Below are 17,914 nucleotides of genomic sequence, written 5' to 3'. Positions count from 1 at the left end.
GTCTGTCCACCAGAGGACGCTCTACAACGTCCCTGTTAGTGATGGGGTTGCATAGTCTGTCCACCAGAGGACGCTCTATAACGTCCCTGTTAGTGATGGGGTTGCATAGAAACCAAAAGCTAATACGGAGAGTAGACATTCAGAGCTCTTTATAGTTTGAAGAATAAATGCAATAGGACACATCTGGGCAACAACAAACACCTGTCAGCCACATGTCCCAATAATCTTGCTCCCATTAAATTGTGAGTGTTCAAACAAAAGGTGCCATCTTCTAAGTTATGGATCTAGATGTGAATATCTGGAAATAAAAGCTGAGATGCTGATCTTGTTTCCGATGTTCGTCTTTGATGGCAATCTCTAATGTTTCCAGTGTACAGGGGAAAAAGAGTTTTCCTCACTGTTCCAATAGATTCGGAGGGGTGTGGACATCATGCTGGATTTAACCAGCTGCTTGATTAGCAGCCCATTTTTTCAGTTTTCTGCAGTCATGTCGGCATGTGTTGCAGTGCTGATTAAATAGTCAGACTTTGACATTTTTCTGTTGTGTTTGGCACATTGCTGCTGTGCCACCAACAAATATCAATGTTTATGCTTGTTGCTTTGATTTAAATTAGGTTTGACTGAGGCGACGGAGTGTGCCGCCGCCATCATTCAAGGGTGATTAGATGCTTTAATACAGGCACCAGCTGCTGCACACCATCTAATCACCGGTATGAGAGCCTCCGGCTCCGTAAAAGCTACCCGCCGCCTACAGGAGTCTCCCTGCACTCACTGGCCTTCACTCACTTTTCTGTGCATAATAGTCTCCTTAGGCCTGTAACATCTATGGCATCATTGTCTACTGCAATATTTTTACTTTATTTGTTTAACCACCATTAATTGCTAACATTAGCTAAAGTCTCAAGGTGTATGGTGGTTGATGGTCATTGTTTATTTTGCATACTTCCCAGAAAGAGAGAGAGATAGGCTGTGTTTAGGCACCTGCAATTAGAGATGTCCCGATCAGCTTTGCTGACCCACGATCCGATCCGATCTTTTTAATTATTGAACATCTGCCGATACAGGGTCCGAGTTTATATATCTATAGCGCAGGCAATAGATATATAAAGTTGATTTCAGACCCAGGGGGATCCATATCACAATAAAAACACAGAGTACAAAAATACAAAGCCTTCCACAATGTTCAGTGTCTGATATACAGACATGTTCGCCAATGGTTCCACAGTCTGGAACAAAATCTGACAGAACTGCGTACAGGGTTAGCCAAAATAGTGATTAAGTCAGTTTCTGACTCAGATACCCCACACATAAATGTATACACATAAATCTATACATCAGGATGAGTGAGACAGAGCAGGTGACGAACATATGGCTTGTACTGGAGCTTCTTGGAGCTCTCAGCTGCAGCCTCATGCTATCATTATAAGCCACTAGGAGTTTTCTAATGCTGCCTTGCTTTAAAAGCAGGTAGGTCGTACACAGGTGTACAATACGCTCTAAAAAGTGAGATCTTCACAGGTACAGGGCACATGCTGAACCTACGACACAGCATGTTCGCTTGAGCATACAGCTCCCGACGCTGCCTATAGATATGCTTATCATCAGAACGGTCATCTGCAATAATATGGCCCAAATATGTAATTGATTAGCAGGAAATCGCTCTACCACTGAGCCACAGCGTCCTTAAGTAGATGATGAGGAGGTTTTATTGTTCCAGTGGTAAAATTCACAAACTAGCTGCCAAATCACACAAAATGCAAAAGCAGTGTAACACATTAGAAGTCAGAGACAGTAATATTATAATATAACAAATTACTCTCAAATGACAGTAACTTGTAATTTATAATGTATTACATTTTGGAAGTAACTTCCACACACGCACACACACACAGAGACACACACATGTAACCCCTTTTCTATTATGGTCTGGTGAAAACAGGGTCGAAAAGAAAAGCTGGTATTTATTTGGCTGCAAAGGTCGGAAAGCACAATTTTATTTCTCCTCTCTCCTCCCACACACATCCATTCATTAAAGGCAATGTTTACCTTGACATTTAAGGCTGACATCAATTATTTGGGCCCGGTGCGAGAGACAAGCACTGATGGAAAATAACACAAAGAACGGCTGGATTCTGCCCTGCTCTGAAGGTCTAAGAATCCCTGTGAAGCGATGTGTTTATCAGTCAATCTGTCCAACACCTGTATGATGTGTGTGTATTTATATATATATAAAAGATTGCAATGCCTAAGTATCATGCTTTATTACTGAAGAAATGGAACATTGTTGGCCTGTTGGGTCTTAACTTCATTACACTTCAGACCAGCAGGAGTACACGACAGAAAGAGCCTTGTCCTTGCCTTTAAAAAAAAAGAAATAAAAAGGTCATCAAGATGGCCTTGGGGTTTAAGAGGCTGACAGCATAACCGCAGTGTCCCCCTTTATGTCCGGTCGGGGACTTGTTGCATGTCCTCCCCCATCTCTCCCTCCTCATTTCCTGTCAACTCTCTACTGTTGGTTGAAGTTGCACCAATACATATTTCTATATGAACGCTATATCAAAAGACAATGTGAAGGGGCGACCTCCAGCTCACCTAGTAGAGTGTGCACCCCGTGTAGGCTGAGTCCTTGGCAGCGGCCCAGGTTTAAATCCAACCCACAGCCCTTTGCGGCATGTCGTCCCCCCTTTCTCAGCCCTGTCCTCTCTTCAAGCTGTCCTGTTGAGTAAAGGCCATCAAAGCCCCAAAAAATTATTTATAAAGAAAGACAATCGCCAAACTCTATTAATCCCCTCCGCTCTTTGGAGCATTCTGGCGTCTTTCGGCAAATTCTTCAGCCAACAAGTTCCCGATAGTCAGTAGTTCAGTCCGACCACCTCATCCCTCCTTGTTCCCAGCAGCAGGCAGCTGGTTCAAGTAAAAAAGCTCGGATAAAACTCACGTCCACTACCTGCAAACAGCAAACAGCAGACAATGAAAATACTGACGCATGTAGCAGCTAAGGAGACAGATCTGTTGTCAGCTGGTGGAGAAATCTGATCTGATAATGTTATGTAGTCACTATTTCACCTTGGTTTGACTAGTTTATTACTGAACCCAGCTATCACGCGCTGGGCCTTCACATCCTGCGCCCCCCCACCCACCACTGACCATCATTTCCCCAATGTGATCAAAAACTTAATGAGAAAATAATTACTGCGAACCTGAGCTGCTGTCGGCTGCTGCTCCTGTGCACATTTACGCTTTATCATCATCAGATGTGTTGCATGTCTCACAGACATGTAAGTACGCACAATGCTGCAGGATTACAGCTGAGACCGACTGACGCTTCTATGGGGGACAACTTTTAGCTTTTTTTATTCCCAAGGGCTGGACAATTAGAGAAACTCTTGCATATTGGATGAAATGGACATTGCACCCTCTAAAAGGCCGGCGGGGGTGTGGACTTCCAGTCTTACTTCGCCTAAAGATCTACACGGGTAATGACTCACCCACAACATAACCTTCTGATTCACAGTTGTGATATCTCATTCATTTCCACAGATCAACTTACGCTACCACTTTATCGGGTGCACAGTCAGGGCCCATTTCCTGGCCGCACACACACCAACAACACACACCCCCGGAGCATATGGGGGAGCTCTACAGCCTTAAACATGATGGATGGGACATCACATTCAACACCATCATCGCCGCATGCTCCACGACAGAGGCCCAACAGGCGGTTTCCTCATACCCATTTGCATTTTAATATCTCAGCAATATCTAAACCATTAGGTTCCCTCCAGGACGATTAGCACAGGGTTAATTAAAGACGCGATTAGACCGCTGCAAATTTATAATGAGATGCTTTCCCAGCCCCCTGTGCTGACACTCGGGGCCTCCCGCTGACCATGATGGCTGAGAAAACTCATTTTTAAACATATTCAATACTACATCTCCCAGAATTACCTCTTCAGGACCCAGAAGCTGGTGAGGGTGATGGAAGGAGAAGCTAATTTGCACAGATAGCGCTAATCCTCGGAGGCAGGGGGAAGGAAAAGTTATGCTGAGGAAAATTAAAATGAGCTCCCAATAAGGACTCCTCCAGAGGGACGGGAGAGCTGAGTGAGCACACGGAGGGTTAACAAGTCTCTCAGTTCGCGTTCAGCTCAGCCATCATCCGCAGATTGGGAACATTTCTGACCCCCGAGCCGCGCAGATTAGCCAGCAGCTGTCACAAATCAGATTGGCAGAGCCAAGTAAACACGTCCAATGGCGACGACTTGAACTGTGACAGCGAGTCGGTCAGGATTAGCCGCTACGGCGGGAGTCCCATGGAGGCAAACACACGCATAGCACTCCGAGTTAATGAGTTCACTCAATCTAAAAGGCTGTACGCTAAAATTGGACTCATGGAGTGGGACAGCAGATCCTCCTGTCTATTCATTTCTTTATTTTTAAATCCCTAATCTTAACCCTCACCACTGTGATCCGGACCTCAGCTGTAGACCGGAGGATGTAATGTCTGTGAGGGACGTTTTGGACTTTTGGTTCAACACTCCTTTGTAGCTTTGTCATTTAGCAGAACCAAAACATTAGAAGTAGGTCAATGGGAAGAGAGGCTAGTTTGAGTTGAGTTGGGACAAGAAGCAACCACCATGACTTACTGTCCCAGGAGACATGTCAATCATGTCAAGATTACCCACAAGCCCAGGCCCCTGACGTTGTTGTATACTACTAACAGTGTACAACAAGAGTAGTTTAATGCATCTTACTTTTCACTCTTTAGCCAATGCATTATTTCTCCAGGTCAGCAGTTTTGCATTCAGTGCCCTTTGTTTATAATTCTTTCCTCAAAATGTAAAGATATGAATGCCTCTCTGTTATTGAATAGCTACCCCCCCTCATAACTCTTCCCAGCAGTAGAAGACCAGCTGGACAGCTTCTAGTGGAAGATTCAGATGAGACAAAACATTTCTCTTCTTGTAGTTTCAAAAGTTTCAAAGTTCCATTCTAATAATGCAAATGTTCCACTGTTTGGTCTTTAAACTAGGCGTGGTTCATACTAATGTAGTCTAGAGGAAAGAAACTAATCGGTTTCTTTAAAAAGTAACGGGACAGTCCGTTACAGCCAGGGCCTGAAATTAACCCCTGCCCACCTGCCAAACGCGCGAGACTTTTGCAATTGGCGGGTAACACTGTGGGCGATCTACCTGCCACATTGGCAGGTAGCCAATGAGAATTGAGTGAGTCAGACATGTAACTATCAGTAAGCAGGGTACACAGTTGCCTAATGGCCCGGACCAACCAGTGGCCAGCATCACTGGAAGACATTGATTGACAGGCGGGGCCCCCTATCACATTTTCATTACTCGCGACAATCCCAGCAGGAACATGCAGCCACTGACCAATCAGGAGTGAGAACGGGTCAAATTCACCACCGCCGCCAACGCACGCACACATAAACAGCCACAATCACACAGGGTGGATGCAAGAAAAACCAAAGTTGAGATGTACAGTATGACCTAAATTGAGGACAGCTACATTATTGTAGGTGCAATGATAAGTTAAAGTCCAAGAAGTCCTTTATCAAACTGTATGGTTGTGTGTCTCAGCCCAGGATAGGAACTTAGGCCTTTATGTGGGATTATCAAGGCACCCACCCCCACTACAGCACATGGTGACGGTGCAATGTCCACGATTAGGCTACAATGAATAGGACAGGATAGGATCATAGAGACACAGCCATTCCTGTTTTTTTAACCTACATGAGGCAAAATAACTGACTGGTAAAACGTGACTGTGGCAGGCTGATTTTTACTTTTCAAAAATTAAACAAACTGTCCATTATGAGTCTGCCAGTGTCACAGGATTATTGAAAAGGGTCTTTGCGGAATCTGGGCCTTTACCTGCGTCAGCATCTTGGTCCTTCACTAGATAGCTTCAGTTTGCAGCTTCAATGATCAACAATGAGAGTTTTAGTGCTCCACAGTGGTCCAAATGTAAGGTATTAGCCATTAATAACTAATCTGGGCTTCCTAATTAATTATTTGTGTGCACACATTGACAGAATGGTTTTTCTACAGTTGTTACTCCAGATCAATACGAAGCATATTAATTAGATTGGCTATGAGCCAGGATGGGACCACAGCACATCACACTGTTTCTTTTCAAGTGTCTTTTTTTTTAAAGATTTTTTTTTGGAGGCTTTCCCCTTTATTATAGTAGATAGTTATGAAAGGGGGAGAGAGATGGGGGATGACACGAGCAAGGATTCAGATTCAAACCCGGGCCAGTGCAGGACTCAGGGGGGGTCTAGAGGCCGCCCCTCTTTTCCAGTGTCTTTACAAAATGTAGTGTTTCTGCAGTCACTCAGTTTATAGTGCTGCACCAATCTCTGGCCTAATGTCACATTACACATAAAAATGATTCCCAGTGAGTCTTAAACATGTTGACTTTGGGCCAAATATACTGTCATTATGTTCTGGTAACATAGATCTTGCAATAAGGCAAGGTGTGGATCAGTTAGAGGAAGAATTAGTCATTTGTGCACACAATCTTTTGATTCCTCGCCTCGACACGTGCCAGGCTCCGTCTAACTCGTCTTGATGATTTCTACTGCAGATGGCAGCAAACTCATCATGGTGCTCTGATGACGGCTTGTTTTATTAAAAAACTGAAAAGAACTCTCATGCATTCTCTCTTTCTCTCTCAGGCGAGGGCGTAGGTCTGCTTTAGACACCAGAGGGGACACATCATTACCGAGTGGTCCGGGGGTCGTCCCCCAGAAAGATTTGAATGTCAAACCCTGCATTTCCTGCATTCTGGGGACATTTTATTCAACAATGTGTTGCACAAGTAGACACAATTATTGTTTATAGATCTCAACATTTCCTATCACACTAATTTCACGGAGAAAGAGAGAAAGAAAACAGACAAGGTGCTGCAAGGTTAACCCTTGTGTTGTCCTCCCAGGTCAAAAACGGACACAAATTCAACATTTTTGTCCCTTTTTCAGACTTTTTTTGTAGTTTTCACTAACACCACCTTACTAATTTTACTACTTTTTGGAATTCATGGTCAATAACCCTCATTTATATAAAAGCATACCTAATAATTGAATTAAAAAAGCAGAAATGATGACTTATTTTGACTAATAGTTAAGATCAGAGGAATGAAAGTGATCAGTTGTGTTAGCAAAGCCTTTTTTAAAAGGGGTCAAATTTGACTCGAGGACAACAGGAGGGTTAGGGGGTATGGTCCACTATAGGGTTGTCTGAAATTGCATGGAAACATATTTACAGGTGAGAAGGATACATACATGCCTTTTGACATAGCCTGTGCATAACCCCCAAAATGTATGCCTATGACTCTGTCATCACTGTTTTGGTGATTATGCCCAACTACAGGAAGAGATTATTCTAGAATAACAAGAACACAAAACAAAATAAAGACTACTGGCAGGTTCAGAATACAAACATCCAAACCACATGCTCCAGGACCCCTGCAGTAGTACTTGGTAACATGAACACATAGAAAGATCGTACCATCCACAAAGTGCTGCGGCCTGCCTGGCTGCACCACATCAGGTGCTACCACCCTGCACAGCTTACACAGACCCTACACTAATCAACTTTTTAAAGCGATTCCACTGTCGAACACTAATGTCCAATATCTGACTGAAATCCTGAGAGTCTTGCTAGAGTCAGGACGCTCCAGCCGTCTCCATCGTTTGGTGTAAGGTCATGAAACTCAGTCCAAGACAGCGTTTTTCCTGTCTTGACGTTTGGGCAAAATCAACCGTGTTTGATATTCTCCTAAGTTTTAAGTCTTACTAGTGAAGTTAAATCATGTAAATATTGTTGCAATGTATCACCCTGCAAGATGGTATATTAAAATTAACTTCCACATGCACGTTCACTGCTGACGCACACATGCACTGCAATACTTGGAATTCATTTCAGGGGTGTAAATGTGATGAGGGATCACATATGCTACACACTAACTTAACTCCACTAGACAGTCAACACTGTGCTATAATCAGGAGCCAGAGGTTGCTGCTGCAAGCACAGAGCTCCCTGGGGCCTGCTGGGTGATACTTTCTCCTGCACTGTAATGCTGCTACGATCAATCAGACACTGATTGTCTCTCTATAGGCCTGCTGGAAGAGAGCCAGGTATCAGTCAAATGCTATGGAGGAAGGCTCGGCCTCAAGCAGTCCATTCAGGGATGCGCCGTATACCAGCAGCAACGTCCAGCTTGAGTCTGTGGTATGGGGGGCAAAAATGAAAATGCTTCAAGGTTTTTAATTGTAATAAAATCAGGCCCGGCGAGGACAAATATTTCCTTCTGTCACCACGGTTCCTCTGACAAAGTCAAGTCAATCTCATTCTTTTAGGTATCACTTTTCTACTAATACTGGAATTTTTGGAAACAGAAGTGACAGACAGCGTGTAAAGAGGCTCCTGCGTGAGAAAACGTGTGAATTCCTGGCTGTGATTACTGCCAGACAACTCTCAGAGCACTCCTCTGGACGCTAGTCAGAGCGTGACCTCCCAAACACACACACACACACACACACACACACACACACACACACACACACACACACCCTTCCCGGGAGTATGAAAAGAGCGAGTAAGCAAAATAAAGAAATAAAAATGTGAAATGAAAAAGACACCCAGTGTTTTCCGCTGTGGAAGCTCTTTTCTCCTACTGTAACATCCGGCTGGAGCTTGCTGTAATCCTCTGATAGGTAGCCGGCTCACGGCGCGCCACCCTCCTGAAGGTTTTGTGTCTGAGATATGACTGAGACAATGAGTGTCTGGCAATGACAATAGCTATCTGATATGTTTTGTGTCCGCAATTACAGAGTGTGCAGAGGCTGCCTGTCCTTCAGCAGAGACTGAGTGCCATGTTTCTGGTGCTGCTGGGGGATCCTCCACAATGCAATCACACCAAAGGACCTTTGTTTGTCTTAGAAATCTCTCAGGACCAGGGGGCCACGTGCAGCCCCGATGCTGAGGAACCATGAAACACAAGGTCATCACAAGATTGAACCTGGAAATGAACTAATCTTGTCTGAAAGCCATTCCTAAAGCATCGCCTTTCATTTCTAATCCTCATGCCGATTACTGTATCTATCTCTTATCGTGATTCCATGTGACCTTTGACCCTGGCTCTCTTCTGGAGGATGCAGGAGACGCAAGCTGAGGGTCTGATAACGTGGGCGGACTGGATGTCAAAAGTAGAGAAGGGGATATTGGACGGAAACCTTCCACATCAAGGTCAACTGATCCGCGACATGGCTCACAACGCTGTTATCATGACCGTGGGGACCAATCAATGGCCGCCACAATGTGCTCCTTGTTGCACGTTGAACTGCTCCCAAGCTAGTCAATATCTACGGCGTTTCATTTCCAGTAAATTTGAACGTACATGTTTCACCAAAACAAGTTCCTTCCCGAGGCTATTTTGCAGAGGCACCATGGCTCCGTCCGACGCTTGGCACAACCCAAGACAACTGCGGTTGGTTTAAAGGTCCCATGACGTGGTGGTCTTTGGATGTTTTTATATAGACCTCAGTGATCCCCTAATACTGTATGTGAAGTCTCTTTAATCTAGACCGTAGTGGTCCCCTAATACTGTATCTGAAGTCTCTTTTATATAGACCTTAGTGGTCCCCTAATACTGTATCTGAAGTCTCTTTATATAGACCTTAGTGGTCCCCTAATACTGTATCTGAAGTCTCTTTATATAGACCTTAGTGGTCCCTAATACTGTATCTGAGGTCTCTTTTATATAGACCTTAGTGGTCCCTAATACTGTATCTAAAGTCTCTTTATATAGACCTTAGTGGTCCCCTAATACTGTATCTGAAGTCTCTTTTATATCGACCTTAGTGGTCCCCTAATACTGTATCTGAAGTCTCTTTATATAGACCTTAGTGGTCCCTAATACTGTATCTGATGTCTCTTTTATATAGACCTTAGTGGTCCCCTAATACTGTATCTGAGGTCTCTTTTATATAGACCTTATGACATCATAAGGACCAAGATTCCCGATCGGTACATCTGAGCTTTCATTTTCTCAAAAGCAGAGCAGGATACCCCAGGGCTCGGTTTACACCTATCACCATTTTTAGCCACTGGGGGGCCATAGGTAGACTGGGGGAACGCATATTAATGTTAAAAAAACTCAGAAAGGGAAATGTTCCTGCCATGGGACCTTTAAAGAAATACCAATAAACCAGAGTACGTTTTTCTCCCTTCCAGGAATGCTGGGTGGACTACAGACCCTCCTCTGCAGCGCTGTGGACATTGGTCTGCCAATGCGAGACTAACCTCCACCCGTCACACTCTTTCATCGGAGGTCTTTTATCTCTGCTGATTTACAGGTGGATAGGTGCTAACGCTTTTTCTCCTCCTCCACTGTCATCTCTGGTGCTCTCTGGCTCGTCGTTCTATTGATCTCATGTCGAGCTTTGCATCCACAACCATGTAGGACTTGATAACCAATGGATCTTCAGCGTGACAACCAGAGAGGGCTTTAATCAACAGCTTTTCCACTGTCATTTCAGGGAACGTTAGCAACGCGCCATACAGATTAGAACTTTCAAAGCCGTCAAAATAAGCATCGGTAATTGAACTTCAACCAGACAAAAAAATCAATTGTATGGGGCTCTATCTTTGCGGGTTGCCCTCTATGCATGCTAATTTTCCACTGAGAAACACTTGAGCCGATAGCCAGTCACCTTTCTGCCCTTGCGCTTAGAAAAGGAGGGATGTTGTAAACCAAATTGAAATACACTGTTCAAGGAAGGAAAATCTGCATATGCATTCCCCCCCCCTCACCGTAAAGATCCAGTTTGAAAATAGACACAACATATGCTTATAGCATTTCTAAATTATTCTTTATGGTCCGAGAGATGGGATCCAATCTGTCATTTACCCTGTGAGGCAGTCTCACAAGGGAAACCGCATCATGTTGGCCATTAACTTCTTCAGCTTCCATCTCAATTAAGCTCAGGTTGAGAGTGGGTGCTCGTGGGTAATTCAAACATCTGTGTGTGTTATTAACCCTCGCGTTGTCCCTTTTTCAGACTTGTTAGTTTTCACTAACACCACCTTACTGCCACTAGTTGTACACTACTTTATAGAAATCACGGTTAATAACCCTCATTTATATAGAATTATTCCTAATATTTGAGTTAAAAAAGCAGAAATTATGAATTATTTTGACTAATAGTTAAGTTCAGAGGAATGAAAATGATCAAGTGTATTTGTAAAAGAGAGTTGAATGGAATCCAAGTTTTATTTCAGAAATAGACATTTTTTTAAGGGGTCAGATTTGACCCAAGGTCAACAGGAAGGTTAATTATAGTAATTGAATATACTAATGGAGGTATACTAATAATCGTGTGTATGTTTTCTGAATTGACAGTTGATATGGCTATATGAGGAAATCAGAAAATGAGTTTACATACAATAAAGTAGCCTGGTTACTGTAGCCTGGTTACCTCCCATATTACCATTTTGAAAGTATGGTCACACGCCAACTGTAGAGAGTAGTATGAATGGACAGAAATCTGCATAAGGAGGCTGCGTTGGGTAGCGGATGGGTCTAACAACACAAGACTTTCACCCAAGACTTGGGGGTGACCCAACCCATGATCTTTTCCTAAACTGGACCAACCTTGTGTCCCATGTCAGTTAAATGTACGTCCCGGCCCAGAGCGCAAAGAGTCCCAACCAAGTGCGTCTTAATGTGACGCTAAAAGGAGACTTTTTGCGTCAATAACAAACGGAAAAGGCACCTCAACAAGCATCAGGTTTCGGCGCGACAGGCGTGAAAATGTTTTGATTTAACCAGTCCTAAGCATTAGGAGCCACATAGCAGCGTCCGGGGTAATCAGACAGATCGGCTTTAAACCAGCCGGGGGGGGGGGGCTGCGGTGAAGGTAGCCAAACTGATGTGGCAGAGGAAATGAAGCTGACCAATGAAACTAAGAAATGCATAATGTCCGTTACTGCCTGCTACTGCGCTGACCTGCTGTACCTGCCGTAGTGCTGGACTGAGGGACTATCAGCAACTTGGGTGGTGGGGGGGGGGGGTCACCAGACGCCTCCCGATACGATACCATCGCGCTACTTATGCCACGATACAATATTTTTGTGATTTAAAAAAATATTGCATTACTCTGCGCTATATTTCAATTTGTAACCTTTTATTCCAACTTCTAATCTTTCCTAATTTCAAATGACGTCGCCAAAAGGAAACTTATCAACATCTGTTTCATCTAAAAAGAAACATTTCTCTGTTTGTTCATCTCTCTTCAATGTTATCTCTGCAGAATGGGACAAACTGACCATCACATTTAGAATATATAACAATACATCCATACTTGGTGCCTGTGTATCGATACAGTATTGCCACTGAAAATATTGCGATACTATGTTGCATCGAAAAACTGAAACACCTTTAAATTATTATTACTAATTCCAGGTGTTAATAAAGATTACATTTATGATTATTACTTCAGATTTGCAGCAGAAAGCATGACACAGAAAGCCCTGATATTCTTTTCCCTTTTTTAAAAACAATCCACAGAATTCTCTCTGCAACTAATGACAGCATATTGCTTTTAATGGATTCTCCAAGGCCTCCCAGTAATTAAGAAACACATGTGTTGCATTAATTTTTGATCCCGACACCTAACACGTGAAATCTTTCAGCTCCAGTTGGGAGTGAGACGAGATAATGAAGTTGGAGTGTGACAAAGACCAAATGGGAAGAGACAAAGAGTCTGAAAAGGGACAACGCACAAGAGGAACAGAATGACTTAAAGAGGGCAAAGAAAAAAATCATTCATATTGTGAAGTTAAATGATAGGGGCTAATTTCTGTGTTACACAAAGCAGATATCATCAGATATGTCAAATATGCAGCGAGACCATCGTCCATAATCCAGACCTACCACTCTCTCTGCTGACTGCAGAACTTTGAACTCTCGTCCAGATTCAGAGACTCAGACAGACTTTCTTGTCTTTGTTTCCTTTCTTACATTTGACACTATTGATTTGACTGCATATTGATTGATTGATTCTGGTCTTGATTTCCCGTTTTTATCTTGAGTGTCCAGTATATATTTTAGTTTACTAAATTAATTGTATGTATGTATTTCTTCTCACATTATAATGCTTTGGCAATATTGTTATTTCTGAAATCCATGCCCATAAAGCAATTTGAATTGAAATTAGAGAGAGAGAGAGAGAGAGAGAGAGAGAGAGAGAGAGAGAGAGAGAGAGAGAGACAGACACAGACACAGACACACAGAAAAAGAGAGACAGAGACAAAGAGAGAAAGAGAAACAGACAGACAGACACAGAGACAGAGAAAGAGAGACAGCCAGACAGAGAGAGCGAAAGAGAGAGAGACAGACAGAAAGAAAGAGAGACAGACAGAGACAAATAGAGAGAGCGAAAGATACAGACAGACAGACACAGACAAAAAGATAGAGAAACAGACTGACTGAAAGACAGAGACAAAGAGAGACAGACAGAGACAAAGAGAGAGAGAGACAGACAGACAAGAGAAAGAGAGAGAGAGAGACAGACCGACTGAAAGACAGAGACAAAGAGAGAGAGAGAGAGAGACAGACCGACTGAAAGACAGAGACAAAGAGAGAGAGAGAGAGAGAGAGAGAGAGAGAGAGAGAGAGAGAGAGAGAGAGACAAACCGACTGAAGACAGAGACAAAGAGAGAGAGAGAGAGAGAAAGACAAAGAGAGAGACAGACAGAGAGAGCATTGCCGTGAACTACTGTAGTAATGATGACCATAGGAGCCCCAGATCAGATGAACGGCCCTTCTTTAGTCATGTAGGTAGGACGACGTGTTGGTTCTAGATGTCATCCAATGGGACGTAGATTTCCTGCATATCTGTTATGTCCAGACAACAGAAGAGCAGTTGGAGACTGTCTTCTCCTGCAGGCCTCTCGGCCTGACCAGACATCTTGATGGTTTAAACAGACACATAGTTTCCTATTCATCATGATAAATGATCAGTTCAAAAGCTGAGTCTCTCTCTCTCTCTCTCACACAAACACACACAGCTGTCCATATGTTCACATAATGTAGCTGTAGGCCATCATTCAGTTTCCTGCAAACATCATGCTGCTGGACAGGAAGGAGTCCTTCTCCTTCCCAGATTCTTCACATTCTTCCGTAGCAGCAGGACCCATTTATAGCGAATGGTCCCAGCTCTTTCCCATGACACTGGCTTCTCGAAATGGTCCGCTTCGCGTTGTTTCACCACAAAAGTCCCTTCGTGAACCAGAACACGGGCCATATCTCCCTATCCAAACACTGGTGGGCAGCTTGGCAGAGAGCCCTGCTGCCAAACATATGTGACGCTCATGATATCTGAGCTCTCATGGCCCTTTGCCAACAAAAATAGAGATTTCCCCAAAGTCCTCCAAATGGGAAAATCTGACGGTGTAGCATTCCTCATTTCCCCATCGCCATCCAGCCACCACACTACAGCTGGGGCTGCCGGGGGGAGGGGGGGCAAGCTCCGCTTCTCTTCTCCATGTCCGTCTGTTGGCACTCGTTATAGTCCCCTTACAGAGCAAAAAAGAACCTAAACTAAACTATTTTCTATGACTATTTTATTCCCGGTGAAGGTTTGATTTCAACAATCCCGATTCTCCTATTTTCATTCTGGTTCTTATTGATTGTTGACTTGATTCTTTGACGGGTGGAGTTTAAAACGGGTCACATGCCTACTTTGAAGATTATTAAAGTAAAATAAAGCCCAGCCTTGGATTTCCATGGCTGCAACACAACAAGCGCCTTGTGGAAGTACCTCGGTTGCTAACTCTAACCCTTTTAGCTTAGAAGTGATATCACAATTCTCAGCCACAATTTATTGGACCATGACAAAACAAAATTAAGTTTAGTTTTGTTGAAACTGTTGCAGAGAGGTGTTGATTCGACGGGATGATCGTTCCGGAGGATGCAGATTGTGCGGCTGTTGTGGTGTTTCAGGTGTTCAGAGATGTATTAATATAAAGAAAATGGCTAACACAAACACTATGTCCCTGTAGTAGATGTGAAGAATGTTGGCAATCCAGCCTGATTATCAGTCTGGCACTTGTCTGTTGCTCTTAAATCTCTCTGGATAACAGTTCTGGATCTATCACATTAAACAAAGGAATCTACCAACCAGGGCTGCACAATATAAGGAGAACATGCAATAAAGTGGTTGATATTGCAATAATGATACCAGATATTAATCCGGTCAGTATTCTTCTTAAATACAATAAATTGCTCGATCAATGTCAAACAAAATGAACAAACTGAACATTGAATTGCATGTAAAAAAAAGGCAGCACTAAAAAAGAAGGAGAGCTACATTGTAAAGTGCAGATTTCTACTCATACAAAATATTGTTTGCAATATGTTGCAACCTGTTGCAATGTGTTCATTGAGCTAGTTGATATCGCGATGAGGAAAATGGCGCAGCCCTACCACCACCCAACCCCAGCAGCAACACGTCTGCAACATCAACACAAAGCATCCTAAAGTGTTGTATCACTTAGTCATTACACAGACAACACACTGGAAAGGCTGCACCGCTGTAGGTGAACTCACTGCTACTTCAAATCTAAATGGCCACCTAGCACGATTCCTTAAATACAATCATAACAGTTATGCTGAGGTCTGAGTCACGTGACAAGTGATATTTAACCAAAAGTGACATAACCGAGAGAGATATTCAGGGATGCACTCAAATCTTTAAATTTGTTCAAAAACGTAATACATATTTTGGAATTTGGTTGAAAGAGACAACTATGTTGTTAATTGCAGTTATTTCTGAGACAGTTAATGGTCCAGTAAACATGTGGACTGGTTCCAGCCCTAGTGAGCACTATGTGTGAGGTCGGTAGTGGGGTAGCCCTGGGTGTACTGGTTCAGAGAGCGAGGCTGGTGCATATGCATGGGGTCCCATTTGAGCCAGAGAAGCCCGTTGACGGGGACAAAACCCTGAGGGACGCCTCTGAGATGAGACGGAAAACCACGATGCTCCACACATGAATATATTGCACACCATATGCACTGAGCTACAGCAGCATGCAAACAATTTAAAATAAACTGCAATGCAGTCCTGGCAACATCTGGCCTGCAGGACCTTGGTGAATAAATTTGAGTGAAGAATTCAGCGTCCAACACTGTGCAAGTAGCCCTGGAACTGGACCAGTGACCAAAATTCACTTGTATTTCCTCTTACCTCATCAAAGCCGCTGTCCTCTTTCTTGAAAGCTGCAAAAAGAAGAAAGAAAGAAAGAAAGAGAGAATCAGACACTGATGGTGTTGACATCTTTTGAAGAGTGAACACAATAAAAAAAAAGTCTAATAGGAGAGATGCACCGGAGCTCAGAGCCGTGTCACAGGAAATCATTCTGCACTCATTAGAGCGAGTCGAGGTTCAGATAGTCGGGGGTGACGGCTCACTTTTCTCATGGCGGTTCATCAGAAGGAAGGGGGGGGGGGGGGGCAGGAGCGACACTAGCAAGGATGGAAACATCACTAACAGATTCTACCTTTATGGTTCTGGGTTACAGATGCACAAGTTCCTTTTTCATGTTTGTTGACACTGCGCTGCATTCATATGGTGAATGATTGGGAATGATTGATAAATTCCCATTCCATTGTATTTTTACTATTGAGAGCAATGAACGACAATAAGCATATCTCCAAAATTAAAATATGTAGAGTTCAACTAACGTTTAGGGCAGTTAAGAAATCTTTTGGTCAGGTTTCTACATTTAAAAATCTTTTGGCTAAACATTTTTTGGTGCGTTTGTTAGAATCTGAGGAAAACACATTTTTGCATTTTATTCGTTCATTATTTTGAATAACATAAATTTTAAGCATAGGTTGTACTAAATATATGGATTTGAAGCATTTGAAGATATGCCAAGAAATCAATCATGACATCATAACAAGCAAAAATACCAACGTAGGCACTGGCGAACAATTTGAATGCCGAGTTCAGAGGGTTGAATCTGTTTGGGGGTTTTCTTTGTAGATTTGTGTAAATGTCTTATTATGTCCCATAACATGGTGGCATCATAATCTTTCTTAACCCTCATGTTGTCCTCGGCTCACATTAACCTGTTTTCCTATATCAATGTTCTTTATAATTCCCCAAAATAACATAACTGATTCCACCCAACGCTCTCTGCCAAGTACAAATCTCTACTTTCATTCATTTTGGGGCGTCTTATTCAATTTTATAGCATTTGGAGAACAAAAATTGAAGTGTTTTTGAAATAGTATTGAGTAAAAGTTGACATATTCCAGTCTGTGATTATCATCAACATCCATTCCTTTCATTTTAGTCTCAATAATTCCTAATTTCTGCTTTACTAACTCAAACATCGGGTATAAATTCCTATAAAAGGAGGTTTATTGACCATAAATTCCCCAAATACTGTAAAACTAAAGATGATAAGTTAGTGTTAAGAAGTGTTGAAAATGGCCAAAAAATGACTAACATTGGAAAAAAGAGTCAAAAGTGTTGAAAAAATGGGCAAAAACATTAGAAAAAGTTAAAAACATCGATAAAAAAGCATCAACAAAAGTGCGGATTTTTAATCTTGAAGGGGAGGCCACACAAGTCAGTCAGGGAATAACTTTCAAATGTCATTAATAAATAAAATGATACATACAATGTTGGATTGCAGGCGAGAGACTAACGTTTTTTTCTAAAAATAAATACCACAATCCAATCCAAAAAGTAAAAACACATTTACGCTTTCAGTTATTCGTCTACATCCGCAATGCCAATCCCCTGTTATCCTCACATCAGTAGCAGGGGAAGGCAGCGATGCACTTGACATCAACATCCTTCAGATGTATGGGGGGGGGGGGG

The 17,914-nt window shown here is 42.8% G+C and overlaps 1 protein-coding gene and 1 long non-coding RNA gene across 2 annotated transcripts in view; one reads left to right on the top strand and one right to left on the bottom strand.

Annotated features, from left to right (window-relative positions):
- The window catches only part of cdk14 (cyclin-dependent kinase 14), a 156,964-nt gene that overhangs the window by 132,601 nt on the left and 6,449 nt on the right, over positions 1–17,914 (bottom strand). The window contains exon 2 of the mRNA XM_034874747.1: positions 16,268–16,299. Within this exon, the coding sequence (XP_034730638.1) occupies positions 16,268–16,299 (32 nt within the window). The remainder of the gene's footprint in view (positions 1–16,267; positions 16,300–17,914) is intronic.
- LOC117946535 overlaps positions 9,195–17,914 on the top strand; it is a 13,799-nt gene continuing 5,079 nt past the window's right edge. The window contains exons 1-2 of the long non-coding RNA XR_004657048.1: positions 9,195–9,204; positions 16,455–16,457. This is a non-coding gene — a long non-coding RNA (uncharacterized LOC117946535). The remainder of the gene's footprint in view (positions 9,205–16,454; positions 16,458–17,914) is intronic.

This window comes from Etheostoma cragini, chromosome 6 (genome assembly GCF_013103735.1).
Source record: "Etheostoma cragini isolate CJK2018 chromosome 6, CSU_Ecrag_1.0, whole genome shotgun sequence".
In the NCBI taxonomy this organism is placed as follows: Eukaryota; Metazoa; Chordata; class Actinopteri; order Perciformes; family Percidae; genus Etheostoma; species Etheostoma cragini.
Note: the sequence above shows the minus strand (reverse complement) of the source record. Positions and strands in the feature narration are given on the sequence as shown.